Source organism: Anthonomus grandis, chromosome 2 (genome assembly GCF_022605725.1).
Source record: "Anthonomus grandis grandis chromosome 2, icAntGran1.3, whole genome shotgun sequence".
In the NCBI taxonomy this organism is placed as follows: domain Eukaryota; kingdom Metazoa; phylum Arthropoda; class Insecta; order Coleoptera; family Curculionidae; genus Anthonomus; species Anthonomus grandis.
The window spans coordinates 1,910,249-1,934,917 of record NC_065547.1 but is presented as its reverse complement, the minus strand read 5'-3'; the positions used below and the strand labels follow the sequence as shown (position 1 = coordinate 1,934,917).

The 24,669-nt window shown below is 33.3% G+C and overlaps 1 protein-coding gene across 6 annotated transcripts in view; it reads right to left on the bottom strand.

Annotated features, from left to right (window-relative positions):
- The window catches only part of LOC126750302 (A disintegrin and metalloproteinase with thrombospondin motifs 9-like), a 354,367-nt gene that overhangs the window by 29,233 nt on the left and 300,465 nt on the right, over positions 1-24,669 (bottom strand). For 4 of the 6 annotated variants that reach the window (XM_050459873.1, XM_050459877.1, XM_050459878.1 and 1 more), the window contains 10 exons: positions 23,047-23,206; positions 22,904-22,998; positions 22,762-22,842; positions 14,465-14,626; positions 13,923-14,014; positions 13,664-13,861; positions 6,304-6,471; positions 5,993-6,242; positions 5,821-5,865; positions 213-446 (listed from right to left, as the gene is read on the bottom strand). In XM_050459873.1, the coding sequence (XP_050315830.1) occupies positions 213-446; positions 5,821-5,865; positions 5,993-6,242; positions 6,304-6,471; positions 13,664-13,861; positions 13,923-14,014; positions 14,465-14,626; positions 22,762-22,842; positions 22,904-22,998; positions 23,047-23,206 (1,485 nt within the window). Of the gene's footprint in view, positions 1-212; positions 480-5,820; positions 5,866-5,992; positions 6,243-6,303; positions 6,472-13,663; positions 13,862-13,922; positions 14,015-14,464; positions 14,627-22,761; positions 22,843-22,903; positions 22,999-23,046; positions 23,207-24,669 lie in introns of all 6 variants that reach the window. The other 2 variants (XM_050459874.1, XM_050459876.1) reach the window with 2 other exon arrangements.

The following is a 24,669-nucleotide window of genomic DNA, read 5'->3' as shown; positions in this document are numbered from 1 at the left end:
ACGAGATAAACGCGAAAAACCAATATTTTTCACTTTGATCGATAAGGATTTTTGACATTTTATTTGTAATACTATTTTTAACATATATAAATTTTCAGCTTTCCCTGAATTATTGCAAATCCAAAATTTATTTTGACTAGGCTATAAAAATGAGTCAATTACGTTTTCAGTAAAACACTCAAAAAACAAAACAAACTCTCTCGTTTACTTACCCTTTTCCACAATGGGGCGAACAAGCGCTCTTAGAAGCCACATGCCACGTCAAAGTGCAATGATTATTGCAACTCCTCTTCTCCGTAGCGGTGTCGATGTCGCTACCGTCGCAAAAGCTCCCGTGCACCTCCTTGTTGGTACTCAACTCGATACAGATCGGAGTCCGATACTGTTTTCCCTCGCATATCGACGAACACTCCGACCATTTCGTTTGATAGAGCCGCCAATTGTATCTGGAATACGATGCCGACACACTGTCGAGTGCGCTGAAGAAATTTGGTTAGTTTACATGCTTAGTTAGTTAAAGGTGCAATTTATAAAACAATAATAACAACAATTTAGAGTGCATTGATTAAGGTTTTTATATAATTATATTATAAAAGCGTACTGCTGAATTTGGTTTGCTTGTTTGGGTTAAATGACGTCAAGAGTGGATCAATATGTGGATGGCGTGTTGCATGTTGTTGGCTTCAGATATTGTGATTTAAATTAGGCGTATTAATATATTAGTTTCTAAGTGAAAGCCATAAAGCTTCCTTTATTAATCTTGCTTCAAATCTAATAGTGCTGGAGTATTAGAGGTTCGAACTGATATGCAATATGATCCGATATTAAAGAATAAATATTAGAAAAAATATGGAAGACAGAATTTAAGCAATAGAATGTTTCATGAAAAAGGTTATTATTGAGTTTAGGGGCAAGGATCCTTAGTTTCTGGGGAAAATTGATTCGGTTTGTTTATATAGACATAATTATTAAAGAATAATTTAAAGCAAAGTGCAGAAAAAATGGGAATTGGCAACGGGGCCAAAAAAGTGAAACTTATTATTCCTACTGCAGTGTACCTGTATAGAAGCATCTTTTCACAAAAAAAATTGTTGGTTATATTCGCCTATAAAAGGTAGTAAAATACCTTTTGAAAAACACGTGCTTTGAGGCAAGATGGGATACCCTATTTGAGGCAAGATGGGGCATCCAAGTATCCCATCTTGCCCCCAATATATTTTTTCATGAAAAATTGATTAGTTAAATATATTATTTTATTTGCAGCAGAATGGTTCGTAATTATAAAAAAAAAAAAAAAAAGAGAGGAGAGTGGTCCAAGGAAAGCATGAAACAAGCGATTGAAAAAGTTTCACCAAAGAAATGGGTTATCGTAAAACTGCGTCGCAATACTCTGTGCCACAAACAACGTTGGAGAGACTGTCAATGCTATTAAAACTAAAGGTGAAATGAAATTGGATCTACCTTTAGGGCCAATTACAACTTTTTTCACTAAAAAGGAAGAAAATGAATTGGTCGGGTATTTGAAAGAAATGGAAGCAAGATTATTTGGACTTAGCATAATGGAACTGAGAAGTTTAGCATACCAACTGGACGTCAAAAATGGCAAGAAACATAGATTTAATGAAACAGCCAAACTCGCCACTAATTTCCGTCGCAAAATTTTATAAGCTTTTGGGTGATGTTTTAGATAAACTAGGACCAGATAGGATTTATAATTGTGATGAAACGGGAGTCTCTTCAGTTTCAAAAACAAAGTCAAAGATAATTTCACAGAAGGGTAGGAGGCAAGTTGGGTCGCTATCCTCAGCTGAACGAGGACAAACAAACAGTTACGGTCGAGAAGTGTGTTAGCGCAGCAGGGAATAATGCCCCCGATGCTAATCTTTCCTCGGAAACGGATGACGGAACAATTAATGAATAACTCGGCACCAGGAACAACTTTTCATTGCAATGCCAGCGGATGGATGACAACAGGCATATTTGTCTCATGGTTCAAAGCCTTAGTCCAATTCAGTGGAGCAACTAAAGACAACCCGGTGCTACTTTTACTCGACGACCACTCTACGCACACAAAGAACATCGAACTTATAGACGTTGCTAGAGAAAACGGTGTGATTATAATCTTCTTCCCACCTCACTGGATGTTTCTTTTATGAAGCCTTTGAGTGTATATTATGACCAAGCTGCAACAGCATGGCTTAGATCTAATCCAGGTAGAGTTATTAGCATGTTCCAAATTAGCGAAATTTTTGGTAAAGCTTTCATAAAAGCTGCCACTATGCCTACAGCGATTAACGGATTTCGGAAATGCGGCATATGGCCATTCAACTCTGAGAACTTTACAGATGCCGATTTTCTTGCTGCAGAAACAACAAACATAAGCGTAACGGAGGATGAGCACGTTCCTCAATCCCAAGCAAATGCAAATAAAGATGGTCTTCCCTCTATCTAAAATGTTTGCCGTGACTTAAGTACCAGCTTTGAAAACTGTACTCCAGCTCACATAATGCCTGTTCCTACTGTAGAAATAAAAGCCAGAAAAAATAATTGCCGTCGAGGCAATACGGCCATCCTTACGTCAATGCCATATAAAAGAGAACTTGAAGATCTAAAAACTTCTAGTTTCTAGTAGAAAAAAAAGCAAAAAGTGGTTAGAAAGAAAACACAGGTCAAAAATAAAACTAAACGAACAAATGTTGCTTTAGAGAATACAGCCGAAGACGACACCGAATGTTTATACTGTGGTGATAGGTATGTGTGGATAGCTTGTCAAATATGTCAAAAGTGGTCAGTGGCGGCTTTTGGGGTAGAGCCACAGTGCCATGGCTCTACCTAATAAACCTTGAAAATAAAAAAAATAATTTATTTTTTAAATTTTACTTCAGTTCAAAAAAATATCTGTATATTAATATTTAATACCAATTATAAAATTAAAATACTGGAACGCAGCCAGTGCAAGATTCCGCAAATTTCGCTAATGCGAAATCGAAGACGTAGTTGTCGCGCCAGGCCCCAATATCGATGCGTGTTTTTTTTTTTTTTTTCAAGTACTTTATTGTCGAAAATTTGGTACATGTACACGAATTTTATTGACAAAGCTTCAGAAAATAAATGCAATCAAATCAGATTTTACAAAACAAATATAAAAAATTTATACAACATATAAAATGCCTAAAAAAAATGCAAGAGAAAAATGTTGCAAACAAAATCCTTATAAAACAAAATATATGCATATAGACAAAGCTAGCAGAGACAAAGGGACACATAAAGGTATGTTCAAAATTAAAATTAACAGATTAAAAGCTTAGCATCTACTACATAACATCCTCAGCCTTAAAAAAGTCTTCAATCGAATAAAAGGATTTTAGAAGCAAATATGACTTCAGTTTACAACGAAACTGGCGCAAAGACTGAACACTTCTTAATTCCACGCTAATGTGATTATAAATCATTAAACCGCGATATATAAATGAATCTTTGATAGATGTAAAATGGGGAATAGGAAGGGGAATATTATTAATCTGTCTGGTAGGATAACTGTGATGTCGGATTGGAAAACTGTTCTTATTTTTGAATATTAAACATGCAGTTTCCAAAATAAATAATGATGGTAGGGTCAAAATACGGCTCTCTTTGAAAAGATTACCACAATGCATTCTAAAATGGGCCTTAAATAAACTTTTGCAGCACAAAAACAGACTGAAACAGATAATTTGAACATGCACCCCAAAATGGAAGAGCATACCTTAAATGCGACTCGAACAAAGCAAAGTACACATCACGAGCAACATCTCTCCCCAGTTCATGAACGGTTGCCCTAACAGAGAAGCAGCCAGAAGCAAGTTTTTTATTTAACTTTATTATATGGTCAGAAAACTTTAAATCTTTATCAATGACTAAACCAAGAAATGCAGAATTGTCTACCATGTCCAATGCGTTCTCACCAAAATCAAGACTCTCAGCTTGAAAATTGAAACCAATAATATGGGACTTTGACATATTTAAGCAAAGTTGATTGGAATCACACCATTGCTTTAATTTCAGGAGATCGGCTGCAACATCTCTGACAAGCTGCTTGGGATCTTTATTCGACCATAAAACCATTATGTCATCAGCAAACAATGTAAAATGTCCACATATGCTAAGAGTAATAAGGTCATTAATGTACACAAGAAATAGAAGGGGACCAAGAACTGACCCCTGTGGAACACCACAATCCACAGACTCCCTACCAGAAAAGTCACCATTAAGGTACACAGACTGCTCGCGACCAGACAAATAGCACTCAAACCACTTCAGTGCAACACCCCTAACTCCATAGGCAGAAAGCTTCTGAAGCAGTATCCTATGACTCACACAATCAAATCCTTGGACAAGTCACAGAACACCGCCGCAGTCGCCTCTCTTCCATTAACACCCTGGAGAAGTTTGGACAAGAAATCAAACATAGCGTCAGAGGTGCTTTTCCCTGATAGAAAACCAAATTGTTCATCTCGAAGAACCCCTTCCCCCAGAAGAAACCTTAAAAGACGATCCTTCATAAGTCTTTCAATTAACTTAGATAAAGTAGACAAAATTGAAATCGGCCTATAGTTGGATGGACTAGAACGATCACCACCCTTATAAAGAGGCAAAATGTTTCCTAATTTTAGGCAAAGAGGAAATGTGCCCGACTGAAATGAAATATTAATAGCATCAGAAAGAGCCTAAATAGCACTCAAAGGAAGTTTTTCCAATAAATTCACTGAAATACCATCGTCACTAGATGCCCTTTTCTTTTTCATCGATCCTATAGTGCAAAAAATCTCCCTGGGAGTAGTGGGGCTGAGGTAAAATGAGTTTCCACTAGTGGTAGGTAAAAATTTGAGAGAGTCATAAGTGGAAGAGAGACCCTTTGTGAGGATATCAGCAACCGAACAAAAGTACTTATTCAATATGTCAGAATCAATCTGCACTTCTTGAGAGCCATTACTTCTGGACACAACCTCATTAACAATCACTCATTGGAGGAATATTTCAAAAGCAAAATGTCAAGAAGAGTGGTCCGATATTGAAGAGATAGATTTTACCAAGAAACTCGTAGAATCGATGCCTAATAGGTTGAAATTATAAAATCAAAAGGATATCCCACCCGTTATTTGTTATATTTTCAAATATTTGTTATATATTTATATTCAACAAATTTTATTCAATAAAAATTATTCAACAAATATATATACATGTATTTGTTGAATTTTCAAAAATACATTTAAGTGGACGAGTAAATTTTCTCCTTTGCTTTTTCAGAATTTGTATATTTTTTTTCTAAAGTAGTTATTAATATTAAACCTTGTGTTACTTGTTTTGACATACAACTAACTGTGTATATGTTTATAATATAATTATCCAAGAATCGTTTATTGCAAAAGTTTTAATTCAATTTTTACAAAATAAATTAAGGTGGCCAGATCATTTTTCTCCCGATTGTATATACCACGACGCATTTGGAAGTATTCGTACACCTGATCTGAATACCGTTTTATTAGATTATTATCAGCAGAACAAAATAGTTTTATTTAAATAGCCGGGTCACGAAATAAGTATTAAGACTTCGATCCAACTTTAATCCAAAATATTACACTGGGGCAGCCGGTAGGATGAAGATAACTAACTTTTTCCAAGCAGTTCACTAATGAATTCATTGTTTTGCTACCATAAACAAAACTCCCATTTAATCTTTATTATTATATAGGTATGCATAGAATGTTGATTAAATAATTAAAAATGTTAAAGGGTTTTTACAAGGGTAAACAGAACATCTAAAGCGGACGACAAAAATACCTTTTTTCAGGGCCACGGTGGACATTTTGATAACGGGACGAGAACCTAAACAATAAGGGAGCATAAATAAATCATTATTCGGCAAATCCGAAGCACGAAAGCAAAACATCGAAAATGCTTAAATCGGATGCTCAATCACATGCCGGTGCGTTGCGCGATGCAAATTGCTTACCTCGGTGCGATATCGTTGCCGATCACGTAACGATAAGCGATATTCGGGGGCGATAAGCTCTTCATCGAAAACACTTCGATTATCAGATCTTTCCGCAGTTTTTTCCTTCGTTCTGTGACGATCCATTCCGGTTGAGCGACACTCCCGCTATATTTGATTGTAACTGACGCGAATTCGATTTCCAGCTCTTGCGTTTGGAACATTTGATGGCCGTTTAGGAGGTAACGACCAGTTTCGCCATCCTTTAGGGCTACAAATAACCAAATATAATAATAAGACTCCAAATTTGTATATTTTAAAAAGTTTCTTACCCAAATAGTTTTCGTCTTGCCCGAAACTGTGTTGGGTTATGTTCAGGTTCAAGCTGCCCTTAGGGATCCTAATTACCCGGTTGTAACTCACTTGTTCCGCCCGTCTATTGTATGTACCGGTCATCACTCTACAGCTGCTATTGTCTCCTCCACACTCACCGCATTCGTCTAAATTGAATATATTAGAAATAAATCTGTAACTTGGTTATTTTAAATGGGACACTCTGTATGAGGATATTTTTGGATTCTATGTAAAATAACAAAGAATTTAATAAAAATGATTAGTTTTCTATTCATTGTAGCATTTTTTTTGTTCCCTTAGCATCATCTTAAAAAAATACTACATACTTTCTTTTTATTTAGTTTACTTTAATTTGGAAAGAATATTGTTTATTAATTATTCTAATTTATTTATGTTAATCTCGGCAACATCGCTTTCGGAGGTATCCGTAATTTAAACAAAGTATGTACTGTGTGTTGCCTAAAAGCTCAAGGGACTTTTAAATAATTAAATGGACTCTTGACGTACTTTTGATTTATTTCGACATCATTAAACCTGTTTTTTATATTGTGTTACATACTTACATACTTACAACAACACAGTTTACGTTTGTATTTAAGTGTTTTATTATCAAAAAATGCATAAACAAAATCCAGTCTAACTTGACCTTGCTTTAAACAATCAGCGCATATCGATCTTCGGGTTAAGGTTCAGAGTTGCCATATTGTGCTGGAACATAAAAGCGGCTGATCTTATTATTTTCAATATTCAAAATGAATTAAAATCATTATCATTATTGATTGAGAATCATATCATTGTTGAAGGATTTTAATAGGTCCTGGTTTATGTTCTTCAGTCGTACATAATTATTTATGTAGATTTCCTAGCAGCTCTATTCCTTTTCCTGGTAAAAGGTACGTTGGCAACAACGGCAATGGTTCGGTGGTGGGAGGTCACCAAGCACCAAGGTGAATCTTGATGCCCATCCATCTTTCTTTTTGGCGTGCGACCGAAGATCTGACAAGTCGTTCTAATTTTGCCTAGAAAAAAGGGCGAATCAAGTAAAGTTTTCCATTTCGGGATGTGTTAATATTTTAAACTTACTTATTTTTCGCACTGCATCTACCGATGTAGTTTTCCTTTTGCTGACGGGCGTGGTTTATCTGATTTTGTGATTTTTGAGTTTTTCCCATGACATCACGTAAGTAGCACGTGGTTCCTTTGTAAGTGTCTTTAAATCAGGTATTCCTTCTTTTATTTAGAGATTCCTTCGTCCTGCGTTGCTGCCCAATCAACTTTAACGAAGGTTGATAATTCTACGCCACAAAATATCTTTGATTGATATTTTTGGGAGGTCCTTCTTACTTATTGCTTAGTCCTTAGTCCTTATGTCATTTTGTCTACTTTTACCTTCCCCAGCCACGTGATTGCTGCCATACTGCCTGACGCCAATTTCGACGCCGAGCCCTGCCTTCAATCTTTGCTGATAGCTGTCATACAGTTGACGGTGTCATACATCACGCTCAAGGCCGAGTCAACGCCTTGACGCCATTTTCAACGCCGAGCCCTGCCTTCAACCCTTGCTGCTTCCAGACTGATGACCTTCATCCTCATCCACCTAAGGCCATGCCTTCAGGCCTGTCAATCGCTGGATAATGCTTCCCTATTCTATTTTGATTGATTGTGGTATTTATTTTTGTTGGTACACATATTTTGATTTATAAGTAGCCCTGTGCATACTGTCTATTTAATCCTTTTATCCTGCGCAGAGAATTCATAAATTTTCCCCAGGTTTAACGGCACATAATTAATGTCATATTCCCATTTTAATTTAATATAAACCCATAGAGCTACACGTTCTCTTTGTGATATTTGAGTGTTACTATCACTATTTTCAGTATCTTTTTTATCCATTTTTTTTATCACTATCACACCACCATTTGTAAATAGTTGTAAGTATTTTATTGACCGCACGGAATGCAATGTTTCAGTTGACATCTAGGGTACAAAATAAATTTTGAAAAAAAATTTAAATAAACCGTTTCAATCGAAGTTGATACCAGTCCAGACTATTGCTTTAAAAAAAAAAAAACAAAATTAAGTTTCTTGATTTACTTAATTATAAACAACATCTTTAATTATAAAATTTAAATAAACTTTAATTAAATTAAGTGGCGTCCAAAGATGAAATCAGTAAGTATAAAAAGGGAGGGATGATTTGCCCACCACCACGCTCACCATACTAAAAGTTGCCGTGCATTTATGAGGCAAAAAAAAATATCCATAGGGTAGAAAAATTGCCACATCATTAGTTCTTATTGTATAGAGATGTTGTAAGTGATTTGACATATCGTACACATATTTTCTAAATAATTTAACTGGACACCTATTTCAGCGTTTATTAACTTTTTTTATATTTTTTTTAATATTAAAAATAATATTAATATGTTTATTTAGCAAATTTGCTACATATACAGGGTGTCCCGGTTGCATTTTTATATTTAACGTAGCGTATCGCAATTCGAGTTAAGCCGAATAAAATTTTATAAATAACGATATCGCACGCGGAATATTTTGTAAATAAAAAGGTCAGTCAGGTTTTTTAAATTAAATAATAGGTAAAAAAAAATTATGTAATATGTTATTATTTAATCGACACCGTGTTTATTATTACTATTTAAGAAAACTATTAAGGGTCAATATTTAAAATGTGATCTAGACTGTAAATAGAAATCAATTATTATTTTTTTTAGACTTAGAATCTTTTTAACCTTAAAATAATGTTTTTCATAAAATGTAAAATTAGTAGTAAACTTTTAATTTATTAAACATAGGTGCGTACTTTCAAAAAATCCTTTTATTCACAAAAAATTATTTTTCACATTTGTTGTCCCCCATACTTATGTTTTTTTCCACGCATTCTGATAATGAATGCAAAGCTTTTTGTTTTTTCTTAACTAAGCTTGTTGTATGTCGACCTGCTTGTACTTTTGTTCGTCCAATTATGAGAGTTTTTCGCCTTGCAATTGATGTTGGCTGAACTCCTATCTTTTTACCTTTCCATATTGTTTTTGTAAAGCTTCGTTTAGTGGTGCGACATTCAGAATCATTTGATTTAAATAAGGTATAAAGGCTACTTATCAAACTGGAACTAGAATTTATGTTTTTTTGGAAGGACGTTATATAAGTCTGAATTGCTGGTGAAAACCCAAGCGGATCATCTCTTAATCCTGTAACCACTTTCTCATTAAGATTTCTCATAAAATCTTCCCATAAGGTTTCTGTTGCTGAGATGTCGTTAGAAATATTGGAAGCTCCGCGAATGGTGGTACAATCCAAAACTTCATCGTTAGTGTTTTTCGAAGTGGATGCTTGATTGTTACATAAATCCTTTGTAGGGTGAATTATAGACTTTCCTTGATTCACTGTTTCAATAACTGCCTTTAATGGCATTAAAAGTTCTTCTGAAGGTTCCAATCCAGTGGCGATTTTGAAAAATAAAGTTCTATTTTTGTTTGTTAAAGTGTTAAAAATGTTGTTTAGTTCCCCATTATTTAAAATAAAACATGATTGATGTTTGCAAACTTTTCCGGAGGTTCCTATAGGGTAACTACAAACACCAATACTTAAATCCACAAAATATTTATCTTTCATTTTACTATCAAGACCACAGAACTCCATGTCTTTAATATGCTTAATTTGGCTAAACGAATCATCGTTCTCATTTGGACACAGTCGGTTAACAGTATTTTTTGTAACTTTATTAAAACATACATCTAAAATTATTTGCTTGTAGTAACTTTCGAAGTCAGATGTAACAAAATCAGCTAGCTGGGATAGATTATATGCTTTTGTTCGTTCTAAATAAACGAAACATTACTTCTACAGTATTGTTTGTATCGCAACCTCTGGTTAAAAGATTTTTTCTATAATACAAAGCCCATGACTGTATGTTCTTAATTTTTTGATCTAAATATTTCTTATAATTCTCGAATTTATTTTTGGACTGCAAAGCTTCAATATTTAAGTCAAGTTCTTCCTTAGTTTGAGCATATAGGACATTTTTGAATAGCTTATAATGATATGGTCTTTCGTCTTTTGGTATATTATTACGCGCAATGTTAAGCCACTTTCAAACGGCTTTTAAGACGTGAAAAGTACAGAGAAGCATTTTGGATTCGGGCCAGTACTTTTGAAGAACCTTTCTCTCAGTCATGTCATCATCTGTAAGAATAATTTTTTGTGAGACATTCTGTAAATGAACATCTAATAAGTTCCTAACTGCCAAGTCAAACAATTCCTCCTTTTGACTTGTTGAAATTATACACCCCAATGGAATGCCACCAATAGCAGATTGTGTTGCGAAAAAATATATCTTGTGATTTTGAACATCACAATTGCTTGTTGCATCTACAAAAAGAATTTCCGATGCTTGAATTAATAAAGTTGCAGCCCGTTTCATTATAGAATTGCATAAAGATATCGCATAATGATCGTCGATGTGACATATTTTGTATGACACTTTATTGTTTGTTAGATTTTCTTCTAATTTTTTAAACATATCAGAACCTGTTCTCTCGCCGTAATTCTCTTTAAAATGCCTTACCCATAAATTTTAAAAGTCTGTTTTATTTGGAAAATAATAACGATCGGACGATAGCGTATTGTATTCATCTTCCCATTCCTCCATTTTTTTTTAAACAAAAACTGTGGTATGCAGAAGACACTGAGTGGCCCCTTTCAAAATATTGCAATATTTCTTGTTTAGTGCTTTCACCTATACGACGTCGGATGAGTGCAGCAGCGCTAAGAATAGTGTGATTATGTTCTCTAGAAAACTGTATTATACAGGGCCAATATTTTGCCAAAACATCTGGGGATTTGGATCTTGTTTTATTTTTGGGTATGTAAGCCAAAATAATTGTCAATTTGGCAGGACAAGATGTATTTCTGGAAACATATTTCTTCTTTTGAGGATCAGCCGAAGAGCGATAGTTAGTATTAAAGTGACAGTGGTATAATCGTTTGAAAGTATGCTTTTTGGCTTTTTCATGTGGTGTTCTTATGGTTCTGGTTATTGACCATATGACCTTGGATACCCCGATAAGTTCGGTAACCCATTTCTGAAATAAATTAAAACAAATTTTCCACAACCTAAGAATAATAAAATATACGATAATTTCAAACATTTACAACACCTAATGGAAGTAATTAAATTATTTAGTTTACAAAGTAAATTGAAATCTTTTTAAAGTATTTAATTTATTATGGTAAAAATGTATGCCATAAGATTGACGCTTAAAAATTATGATGGGAAAAAATTACTATACTAACTTCGAATAGGTTGAACGCCACGCGCCACACACGTTTAAGTACATTTGCACAAACGTAAATTTGAGGTCTCGGAATCGAAAATTGAAAGTTTCTGGAGTCTTGTACAAGTCTAGTCACTTGCGCAAAAATTTTACAACACTTGTAAGTATATCCTTACGTGTATGACTGGCAACGAAAGCATAAAACTTAAAAAAGGAGTCACTCTTAGATATATGTAAGTAGGTATAAAATATACAGGTTGTCCTGTAAATAGTAGTCCAAGTGAAAACTGCAGATAGATTAGACAATACCCCATCGGAATAACCCCATATATGGTTAACAAAAGTGCAACGGTTTTCGAGATATTCGCATTTTTGGTAATTTTTGAAAGGTAAAAAAAGCCAGAAAAAAAATTAAATTATTTGGTTGATTTTATTTTTAGTTGGATTTTTCATGGGATGTATACCAGAATTTCTTCGTAAACCATTTATCCAAGAACAAAATTCGCAAAATCTGCAGAATATTGTTTCTTATAGAAGTGTGAAATCCCTGTATAAAAAAATAAGAATACCGATCTCTATCCGTCGTACTTAAGCTTACAAACTTTTGCATTTAATGTAGACTTGGAAACATGATAAACCTATAAAAAAATGTATCTATCAAAAAATTAGGTTATGATAATTTTTATTTGTCAGTAATTTACAAAAAACGCTAATATTTCGAGAACCGATTCACTTTCGTTAAGCCTATGTTGGGTTATTCTGATAGGTTATACTCTAATCTATCTACAGTTTTCGTTTGGACTACTATTTACTGGACACCCTGTATAGCGGTCGTAGGCTTATTTTGTAATATCATTGGTATTATAATACGCCTAGGCATATTAAAAAAATTGTTTTATTTTGCTTTGGATTGGGTTGTTAATGGCATGTAAGGGTGAATTAAGGCTACAGATCAATCCAAACCACTCCAAACCCCCTCTTACAAGGTACTATAAGCTATAAGGCTTAGACTAGGTTTGATTAGAATTGGCTTATTACAGTAAGTGTTCAGATTACGCCACGTATTATGATATAATACGACTGATATTACAATGAGCCTACGACATAGTCACGAAATTACCTACCTAACCTTTTTTGAGGTTATGTAGGTAAATATCCATGTTTTATGCAAACTATGAGAAAGAACTCGAAGAAACCTGCCTCAACTTCACTTTCTATCCTAAATTTCAGTCTTAGTTGCTTATCATCGATTTTTAAATATTCAGCACCAATTTTTTCCACAAAATCCATTTTTGTAAACAAATACTAAATGAACGTGCTGAAACGATTTTTTTGCTAGAAATTCTTAAATCACGTTTGGTATTGCAGTACGCGATGCGATTTATTAGGCCGCGTCGTGCAAGTTCGGATTGCAATACGCTACGTTAAATATGAAAATGCGTCCCGGTTCATGTGGGAAATCTGTCGGATCCAGGTAGAACATCGAAAAATAATACCGAACGTTCCTATAAAAAAAATTCCTACAGGCCTTCTTTACGAAGATACAGCCTCCTAAAGGACGCTGCTGGAAATTGGTTTTTCATAAATTACTTTTAAACTACCCGGTAGAATTTAATAAAAATTTTAGGTGATGAACACTATTAGGGGCCTCTTAAAATGACATCCTTAAAATACATTTACCTTGTTTACTTTACCAGGGGCGGACTAGGTTGTACACTTTAATGCGTATATTTTTACACCCTATATGTTAAAGTCTAAAAAAATAAATTTGGATACCTTGAACCCTAGACTAAAAAAAGGTACTCATGTTCATTATCGATAAAGTGAACCGTTTTGGAGAAAAAAAATAATAAACGAGCCAATGTTTTTTTTTTTATTTTTTTTAAATGAGATAAGTACGCTAGTTATTTAAAGAACAGAGAAATTAAAAAACCATACCGTGTGACTTATCAAATTGCTTAAAATTTCACGTAAAATCCATTAATATATAGAGTGCCCAATATAATATAAATACGTTCACCCTAAAATCAACTGAACAACTTACCGAACGCAGCTTTCGAATTCAACTTGTTATCACATCCGCCAGGTTTGCACACACCGTTAACGCAAATACCGAAATTATCCGGTCCGCATTTGGTGCCATCTTTCGCCTTATTTCGCAAATCGTACGTCTGACCTCCCTGTTCCGCCTTGCAGATTAGCCTACAATAATCTTCTGATTCAGAGGATTTCGAATAAAGTGCTAAAAAAAACACTCCATTCTATAAGAATAAATAAATAAATTAATCAATTAAAATTTTTACATTTATTCGGTGTGGCGGGTATCCAGCGTACGCTCCTGTCCAATCCCTGATATCCCCTGGGATCCCCGTTGAATTCGGCACACTGGACCGCTCTGAAATTGACGTAATAACAAAGAGATTTTTTTTTAAATGAATTTTCTTGGATGTGTTTATGTCAAATGTTTACTGTTATTTGGTAATTTGTTATTAGATGTATAATAGAATAAGAAAAAGTGGCAAAAGAAGATGAGTCACTCTAATACTATAATAATTTCAAAAGTACGAATAAACAGTAAAAACAAAGTACAGAGGTGGATTAAGTAGAAGTTACTTTCAACATGTTACTAAATTTGTTGATATCATAGTTTGAAATTTGATTTATTTCCATATAGTAGGCAGTTGAACTTGACAACCTTGGCAGATTAAGAGTTTCATTACATCTAACATTATATTCATTAAAATCACTTACTTTGAAGAAATGTTTTTGATTTTCATGCATGTACAACAATAATTCAGTTAGTGCTAGAGAGAAACAATTAAATAAAATGGCAAAAAGATTTTACCTAAAACTGGGCTCGTTTTCGTCACAGTCTTCGGTGTTGCAGGACATGTACTGGACGCTGTCTCCTATGCAGTAGTTTCCCCCGTTTTCGGGTACTGGGGAGTCGCAGTACCTTACTGATTTTTTTATGCCTCCTCCGCAGGTTCTGCTACAAGGGCCCCAACTATAGAAGAATTGTTTACATATTATGATCGTAATGTATGATCACCTTTATCCAATAAATATTTGTTTGTGTCGTTCTTTAATAAAATACGAATTTATATGGTTTAAAGGAATTGCAAAGACTGGGATGTTATGCAGTTCATAAGAAGTTATTGATTAAATATCCAAATTTAGACGACTTGAAGACGACTTAATTGGTAAGGGGATTTTGCTTCCAATGATCTTTTATTAAGCAATTTCCCTTAAACATCCCTTCAATATCTCTTTTATCCAAAGACTTCGTTAATAGGAAAAATAGGTTTAAAGTTAATTTTTTGCACTACAAAGAAGATTAGTTATTTAAATTGAGCACTTGGCTCTTCTGGCTTGGATGAAATGTTGGTTTTGCCTAATTTGCTCGAGGGCAGAAATCAATAGCAGAATGCTCAAACGCAAAATACAATCAGATGATACTTTTCTTATCACGATAAGCAGTAAGATAAGTGATTAAAATAGTGAACACTTTTTTAGATTTCCCTTTTTTTTAAAGCATTATCTCACCATTACTTAGTTTTAGGTATCTTACCAATATACCCATAACTCAAAAACTAAAATAGTTAGAGAGTTGAAAATGTTTGCAAATATGCTTCAATTAAAATAATTTGACACTTATTTCAGGGTTTTTTTTTAAAAAAATACTAGGAGGTAAATTTTCTTTTTTTTAAATTGCATTTTTTCCATGCTTATAACTCAAAAACCAAGAAAGTTAGAGAGTTGAAAATTTAAATAAGGCAAATTTCATTGGATTTGGGCATTACGAAATAGCAATACGCATAACATTTTAAGAGACCACAGGTTTGTTAAAAAGTTGATAATTAAATTTGACTATTACTAGAATCGAATTTTAAAAAATATATATTATTTTTATTTTTTACCTAATTTGAATGTTATTTTAGGTTGCATCCATATCATATGGTGCTGCATCAGGAATTACCAGGAACCGATTTTGATTATTGTAACTGGTTTAGCAATATGATGGAAGAAGATCCCCAGTTTGTCTCAAACATTCTATGGACAGACGAGGCAACTTATTAACACTATTGGGCTCCCACAAATCCCCACTGGATGAGAGAAGTGCAGTATCAGGGTCGGTGGTCTGTTAATGACTGGTGTGGGAAAATAGGGGGAAGAATTATTGGTCCATACATTTTTGAAGAGGTCCTCAATGGACACACCTATTTAGATTTTTTACAAGATCAGTTGCCTGTACTGCTTGAAGACATCCCAATTCAAACCCGTGCAAGGATGTTTTTACAACACGATGGATGTCCCGCGCATTTTGCGATAAATGTGAGACATTTTTTAAATTTAAGGTTTCCTCATAGGTGGATTGGTCGAGGAAGTATATTTCCTTGGCCTCCGCGATCTCCTGATCTGACTTGTCCAGATTTTTATTTGTGGATATCGTTTACCAAACCATAGCTAGGATAGATATATAGATAGCCAGGATCAGAAATGCGGTAACAAGCATATCAGTTGCCGAAGTGGAGGCTGCAGTTCACGTTACTTATCGAAAAGTACGCGACTGTATTAGTAACGATGGTGGACACTTCGAACATCTTGAAAGAAATTGATTTAGTTATATGTTTTATTTTTATTTATTTTATATTTAGTATTAATTTGCGCTATTTGTTATAATTGTTTAGTCAGAAGGATTTTGAAGATTGAATAAGAGGGAAACGGATACTGCCATTTTGTGCTAACCGAGTAGCTAATCTTGCAAATGTCCTTTTCGTATAATGTCTCTGTTCTGGATACTACCGCATAGCATATATATTATTCTAGAGGCATCCGTTGAGTTCTGATTGCATTTGAAATAAACTGTTATCAAGTCAGATTGATCGGCGTTGCCATTCGCCTCGAACGTCTAATAGGCCATCTATCGTGAATCACCCTGTATATTAATGCGACTCAATATATGTAAAAACGCTGAGACAAACTTATTCCGACTTATCTAATCTGTCAATTCCTGCTAATTCTGAATTATTTTGTTAAATGAATTATAGGTACTTATATTTAAAATTTGAAAAATAGGTTATTTTAAAACTACTCGAAAACAAATGGAGATATCGAAACGCGGTTTTCACTGGTTTCTTAGTATGTTTTAAGTCTTCGAAACCGCAGTGAAAAAATCATATCATTGCATTTAACTTTTCAGAGAAAATCTGTAAAAACGCGGTCTCTGTTAAACAACGCCCTTTGACGACTTCACTGAAAACAAAGTGACATTGACAGGTGCATATTTTGAAAGCCCTTTGAATTTCCTTTTAAACGAGTACCCACTTGAATTACTTTTAATAAAGAATTTGAGTACAGGGCGACTAAAAAGTTGCATTATTTATGATCTTCCCCCACCCTTCTCATTGGAGATATGAAGAAAATTCTTAAAGCCAAATTAAGGCAAAATTAATGAAGATTATTCTGATGTTTTCAAAATGGGGGAGGGGAGGACCTAACCTCAAAGTTTGTTTTTATTTTTAGTCCAATTAAAGTTCGATTTTTTTGAGTAATTAGCCAGAATATTAACTAGTTTTGCGTGTATGGAGTACATAGTTTGTCTCCTTAGTGCTAGTTGTATGAGTTTGTGGATATTTTTTTGGTAAATATTACGTAACCTATAAAAAACGTGCCGAAGGTTTTATGGTTTATTCTTGCGGCCGATTTATCGAAAAATGTCTGGGAGGTGCTCTAATTGTGACCAGATTTGCACTTTCAAAGATCCACCAAAAACCCCTGGGGAGGTCTTTGGATTTCCCTGCGACTGGTGCAAAGTAGTAAAATGCAAGAAATGTGCCAATATTGGATCTAGCGATCTAGTTCGCGCTATTGCAGCTGTTAGTCGATCTATCCCATACATTTGCAGAGACTGTGCTCCCAAACTCAAAAGCCTGTTCGAGGTAGAGGCAAGAGTGGCATCGTTGGAGCAACAAGTGCAGGACTTAAAAGGCTTTATGGAGGGTATGAAGGCCATATGTGATGATATCAAAAGCATAAAATCTGCATTCAAGAGCTCTTTTGAGGATTTAAAATCCGAAATTACTGCAATGAAAACATCGATAACTAGCCAACAGTCAAATCCATCTTCAGATAACTCTAACATGGATACCTTTTTAACTGAAGTCAATGATAGAACTGTTCGGGCTAACAATATTATTATCTATAACTTGCCAGAATCAAGCTCCGATAGAGCTCAAGATAGGATACAGGAGGACCAGCAGAAAATAACTGAACTGCTGGGGGTAATTAATAAAGAACCAGCAGTCGAGAAAGTTCTCAAGGTGATTAGATTGGGTGAGAAAAGAAGAAACAAGTCGAGACCACTTAAAGTGGTATTCTCTGACTGTAAGATTGCACGGGACATACTAATAATGGGAAATAAGAAGTCAAATTTACATGCATACAAATTAAAGAATGACTTAACAGTGATGCAAAGAGAATGCATCAGGAAGGTGGTTGCAGAGCTAAACAGAAGAAAAGAAGAAGGAGAGGAGAATTTAATAATTAAATATAGAAATAATGTGCCATACATAGTAAATTCTACCTCAAACAATGTTAGAAACAATAGAAAAAACGTAAATTAGCCCCATTGCAAGTATTTTGCTATAATGTTGGTGGCCTAAGAACTAAAATTAATGAATTAATTAAAGTTGTTTTATGCTCGCACTATGATATTTTGGTATTTGTTGAGAGTTGGCTCTCTGATGACTACTCCGATGCTGAACTGTCTGTAAAGTCATTTAGTCTGTCAGATGTGATCGTTCACCTTCTTCTAGCGGCAAAAGTCGCGGAGGAGGAATTTTGATATCTATCACGGATGTTATTGATTCAAGGAAGCTTACGTTGGTGTATGATTCAGTCGAACAATTATATATATTATGTAGAATTGGTAGTATTAGCTTTATAATTGGGGGAGTTTATATTCCCCCAAATTCTGCAATTAACTTATATGAAAGTCACTGCCATACTGTTGATATTCTCAGGCAAGAATATTCAAGCTGTGATTTTTATATTTTTGGTGATTTTAATGTACCTGATTCAAGTTGGGGGAATGACGACAATGGTGTGGTGGTGACTTGTCCTTTAAACTCGGCGGGTCTAGTTTTAGGTCAGCATTATGCTTGTTTGAGTTTTTATCAGAATATTACAATTCCAAATGATAGGCTTGTTTATTTAGATCTAATTTTTTCAAGCAAGCAAACTCTTGCTGTAATGGAAGCAGTTGATTGTCTTTTTGAGGGGTCATTAAATCACAAAGGGTATAATTTTGAAATTGATTTTAGTTGTGAAACTCAGTCGAATTTAAACTATGTAGAGTTTTATTATGATTTTAAAATGGGTGATTATATTGGTATTAATAATTACTTATGTGGAATTAATTGGGACTTGGTTTTAAGCTCAGCAGACATTAATATAGCAGTCTCACATTTTATCATATACTGGATATGGCAATAGCACTTTTTGTTCCCCTAAAGAGATACAAAACTTCAAAGTTTTCTAGTTGGTTTTCAGCTGAATTAAGATATTTAGTTAGGCAAAAGAAAATTGCACACAAATGCTACAGGGTCAGTCATAATGTGGAAGATTATATTACTTTTTCAAACATTAGGGCTAGATGTAAAATTTGGACTGATATTTGTTATGATAATTATATTTCAAACTTAGACCAACTACTCTACACTAACCCTAAAAGTTTTTGGTATAACATAAACAATAAAAGATCAATTAATAAACTTCCTAATTTAATGTATTATAATGATAATGATTTCGTTGGCTGTGAACAGATAGCTGAAGGTTTTGCCCAGTTTTTTTCAACAGTCTATAGTCCTATTAATAATATAAACAATAATGGTGCTTTTATCAATCAGCAAGCAAAGTTAAATATGACCATTCCTAATCCCACCCTTTCCGTTGGGTTGATTTTTGATAAAATTACCAAGTTGCCACCCAAAGTTAGTTCAGGACCCGATGGCATTCCAAATTATTTTCTAATAAAGTGTGTATGTACTATTTCATACCCTCTTTTTATAATTTTTAAAAGATCTTTAGATTTTGCAATTTTTCCAACCTTGTGGAAACATAGTTTTGTAATGCCAATTTTTAAATCTGACGACAATAGCAAAATCGAGAATTACAGAAGTATTTGTATACAATCAGCCATTCCGAAGCTCCTGGACAGTCTTATCTATGATCAATTATATTTTTATTGTAAAGAGTTGTTACTTAGCGAACAACATGGATTTATTTCTGGAAAGTCTGCTGTGACTAATTTGTTAGTGTTTCAGCAGAATCTGTTGAATGCCTTGGAGAGGGGATGTCAGATGGATGTAATCTACACCGACTTCTCCAAGGCGTTCGACAGAGTTGACCATAGTATTTTGGCAAAAAAGTTGGATATTTTTGGATTTTCTAATCTTATGGTGAATTGGTTTGTAAATTCCCTGTCAGGGAGGACCCAGCAGGAACGAATAGGTAATGCAAGATCAAGCTATATTAATGTCACTTCAGGTGTTCCACAAGGTGGGCACTGTTCACCTTTGCTCTTTAATATTTTTGTGAATGATATTGGTGCCTGTTTTGAGAACAGTGACTTCCTTTTATTTGCTGATGATTTGAAGTTTTTTAGAGAGATTTTATCAATACTTGATCAGATTTTGTTGCAAAGTGATTTGGATAGATTGAATGAGTGGTGTGTTAACAACAATTTGTTTTTGAATGTAAGCAAATGCAATTATATAAGTTTTCTCAAGCGAACTAAAAAGGTTGTCACTTCATATAACATTCAAGGAAGTACACTTCAATATTGCAGCATAGTTAAAGATCTTGGTATCTCGTTTGATGTTCATTTAAACTTTAATGCACACATAAACAATATTGTTCTCAAATCCTCTAAGAATCTGGGTTTTGTACTAAGGAACTGTAAAGTATTTTCTATAGAGACCTGTAAAAGGTTATACATGTCATTGGTTGTTTCATTGCTGGAATATGGCTCAGTGATATGGTCGCCCTTTTACATGAATAATTGCTAAACTTCGAATAAGAATTCCGGATGATCATGTTTATGATATTGTTTTAGAAATGCTTGATATGAAGACATTGAGACAAAGACGGATATATGCAGATTTAATTTTTTTGTATAAATTATTGAATGGTCAGATAATTTGTCCAGAACTTCTGATGACAATACAATTTAATATTCCATTTAGGAATTTAAGGCAATATCATGTCTTTTCATTACCATTTCATAGCGCCAATTATGCATTACATGCTCCTATTGAAAGAACTCTAAGAATTGTCAATACTAGGGAGGTTGAAATTTTGGGCATTTCCTTATCTAGATTTAAGAGTCAAATAAGAGAAATTGTTTAATTTTTTTTTTTTTAGTGCAATACTGAATATTATACTTTAGTAGGGTATGTTTTTAGTATTTTTAGAATTCTGTTATATTGATATAAGTTATAAAACTATTTTCGGTATTTTACATTTATAAGTAGGCTTTATTACTGCTTAATAGTTAGTATTTTACTGTTAAGTATGGTTAGGTTCAATTGATTTTGTATTTAATTTACTGTTGTAATGGGGTTGATCCCGTAAAATAAATAAATAAATAAATAAAAAAAATGGTACCTAATTCAGTAATCAGTAATCAGTTACGCCCTCTTGTCTTAGGAACTTGTAAATATTTTCCAGCCATTTTTTTTGGCCACTTTTCTTAAGAAATTTTTTTTTCAGCGCTGTGCGATGAATAGTTTCCGAGATACAGTCAGCATTTTCTATCAACATGCTCATAACTAAAAAACCAAGAAAGTTAAGAGAGTTGAAAATGTGTACTGTAAGAAATATGCCGAATAAGGATCACGTCTCGGATCACGTGCCTGGCTTGGTACCGTCGTCATCCTGGTCCAGGTCAACGGTATATTATGAAAGGGAATATCGATCTCAGCATAATTTGGGAAAAGGAAATACACGCGGGCATTGAAGGAAAAGACAGATTGGCTTTGACTATTGAAGGTTTAAGTCGATCCCGGTGACTTTTATATTTTGTTTGCTTTTGTTCATTTTATTTTTTAATCTTAAATTGTAATTAAAATAGTTTTTTTTTTTAAAGTTGGGTTTTATTTTTCTATATTTCTGACAGTACAAATATGCTTCAATTTTAAATAATTAGACGCCTATTTCAGGATTTTTAAAAAAATTTTTTTTTTTAAGGGAGGTAAATTTTTTTTTTTTTAAATTGCATTTTTTAAATTTTTTCCATCAACATGTCTATCACTTAAAAACCAACAGAGTTAGAGAGTTGAAAATTTGTACTAATATGCTTTAATTAAAATGATTACACAGCTATTTCAGAGTTTTTTAAAAAAATTACAAGGAGGTGAAAAGAAATTTTTTTTTTGAAGAACTCGAATTTTTCCCATCAACATGCTCATAACTCAAAAACCAAGACAGTTAGAAAGTTGAAAATTTGTAGAAATATGCTCCAGTTAAAATGATTAGACACCTATTTTAGCGTTTTTTTAAAAAAGTTACAAAGAGATGAAAAAAACATTTTTTGTAAAAAAATCGATTTTTTTTAACATGTCAATAATTGAAAAACCAAGAAATCTAAAGAATTGAAAATTTGTAGGAATAAATTCAAGTGAAATGATTAAACATCTGTATCAGCACTTTTTGAAAAATTTACAGGTAGATGAAAAAAAAATTTTTATGAAAAAAATATTTTTTTTTCAAAAAACCTTTTTTTGATAATTTCTGGAAGTATTTTTCAATTAAAGTGATTCTACACCTATTTTAGCATTTTTAAAAAATCACACAAGTAAATGAAAACATTTTATTTTTGGAAAAATGTGTTTTGCCTTGTTACCACTTAACTCTATATATAATTTCATCTACATAAATATTACATTTTTATTCTGATAAGTTTAATAATTAAAAATAAATCTTATATTATAGAATTTACTTCAGTTCATCATGTGTATCAATTATTTAAAGTACAGGCATGCAAGAAGATTAATGGTAATGAGTATAATGTGAAGATTATTAGATAGATGTTAAAAAAGGCACTTCTAAATGTAAATTTTACGAATATTTAAAACTTACGGTTGCCACGCTCCCCAGCCCCCATCGATTTGCATAAAAGAGCTGCTATCTATGGGAGTACATTGACGTTTATAGCACCAACTAACCAAAAGAAAAAAACAATTTTTATCCCAAATTATGGACATAAAGCGTTATTAAATACCTGGATGGGCCACACTTGGTACCTTCTGCCCATGGCGAATGGTGGGTCTGGCATCCCCCACTCGGGGTAGCACACCATAAATACACGCAAGGCACCTAAAATCAATCAATTATTTTCCATAAAATACTGCATCCATTACATACATAAATGCCCTTATCCAAATCCAATTTACAACTGGTATATCCAGCACCTTCCAGTTCGCATTGCTTATCCAGTTCGAAGAACGTTCCAGGCAACGTTGCCGGATCAATCGGGATCTCCTCTCTGGAAGCCGGTTCTAGTAAACAGCGAGCCCTGGGCTTTCTATAAATTTAATTGCACAACTGTAACGTATGTAACTAGTTAAATAAATGCGTTTTTAGGCAGTACACTATTAATATTGCAAGGATTTATCAAATCAAACCTTGAGCGAATTTGCGTTTCTCAAAACGGTTTTAAAGTTGTCTATGTCCCCGGTCTAACAATATTCTGAAATCTATCAATAGCATAATTTATTTTTTTTCATTATTATTTATTTTTAATTGCTTAATAAGAAAATGTTTAACACTTTTTTACATTGGATCAAGTTTCAGTTCAACTTTACTTAGCTTATAAAATTTTGGAATTGCGTTTTCTTTTAAGTACAATTTTTATTTAAATTTACTAAAACAGCCAAGTTTCTTTGAAAAGACATTTGGCTACCTTTTTGTCAATTTATTTATTCTGTAATTAAAACCAATATTTTGATTTTCACATAAAATCTCGCCTCAGCAAGGAAACACTTAAAATGCATTGCTTGTCATTGGACTTAGATGACAAATCAACTTGACTAGTTGGGGACCTGTAAAATTTAGCAAAATTAGCTCTGTATTAACTAATGGTACATACAAAAAATATTCTTCATATATAGCAATAGGTATAAAATAGCAATTTAAAATTAATCATTTAAAAAAATGTAATCGGATTTGAAGTTTCATTTTTAAGTGTATAGTTTGAAAAATTCATTCAAATTTATGTAAAAATTCAAACCGTCTGGATTTTGAATATCTACATAATTTACACTTCGATTTTAACATATTTAAATTTTACGTGAACTTCTAAGAAGACTGGCTCAGCCATGTTTAGATTTGTTTTTTTTTTAATATTTATTAAAAAAAATGTTTTTTTTTTTTTTTAAAGTAATAATTTTGGTATTTAATCGTTATGAATTTCCATATTCTCACAACTGTTTAAAATTACTTGTTAATAATGAAAAAATTCGGATATCATGAAGAGCATGATATGTGTAAAAATTGTCTTAATATGCCCGGAAAATCTAATAAAATTAAATAAAATACCCTTAAAATAGTCAATTTAAAAAATCGTAAATTATTTTTTTATTTGCAAGTGAAATTAAATTCATGGAAAATATAAAAGAATAGGTGGAACTGACTTAATGCCTGACATACCAATATTAACTACTCCCTCTTTGTTTATATTGAAATATTTACTATAAATAAAAAGAGAAACCTGGAAATTCGCAACCCATGAATGAAAAGTTCACCAGTATTAACCCTTTCGCGTCGACTTTAATTTGTATATTAATAGCCTGAAATTACTGTTGGGTCATATATGTCCCATCCAACTTTCAAAAAATACTGATGGTACATTATGCAATGATTTTTATATAGCCCGATGTCCCGCAGCCATATTTAGCGCGTATACTAGGTAGTCTAAGGCGGTCTTAAAAATAAAATAAAAAGAATGGCATTCCATTTAAAAAAAATGCTGCTTTTTTGAAGCACCCT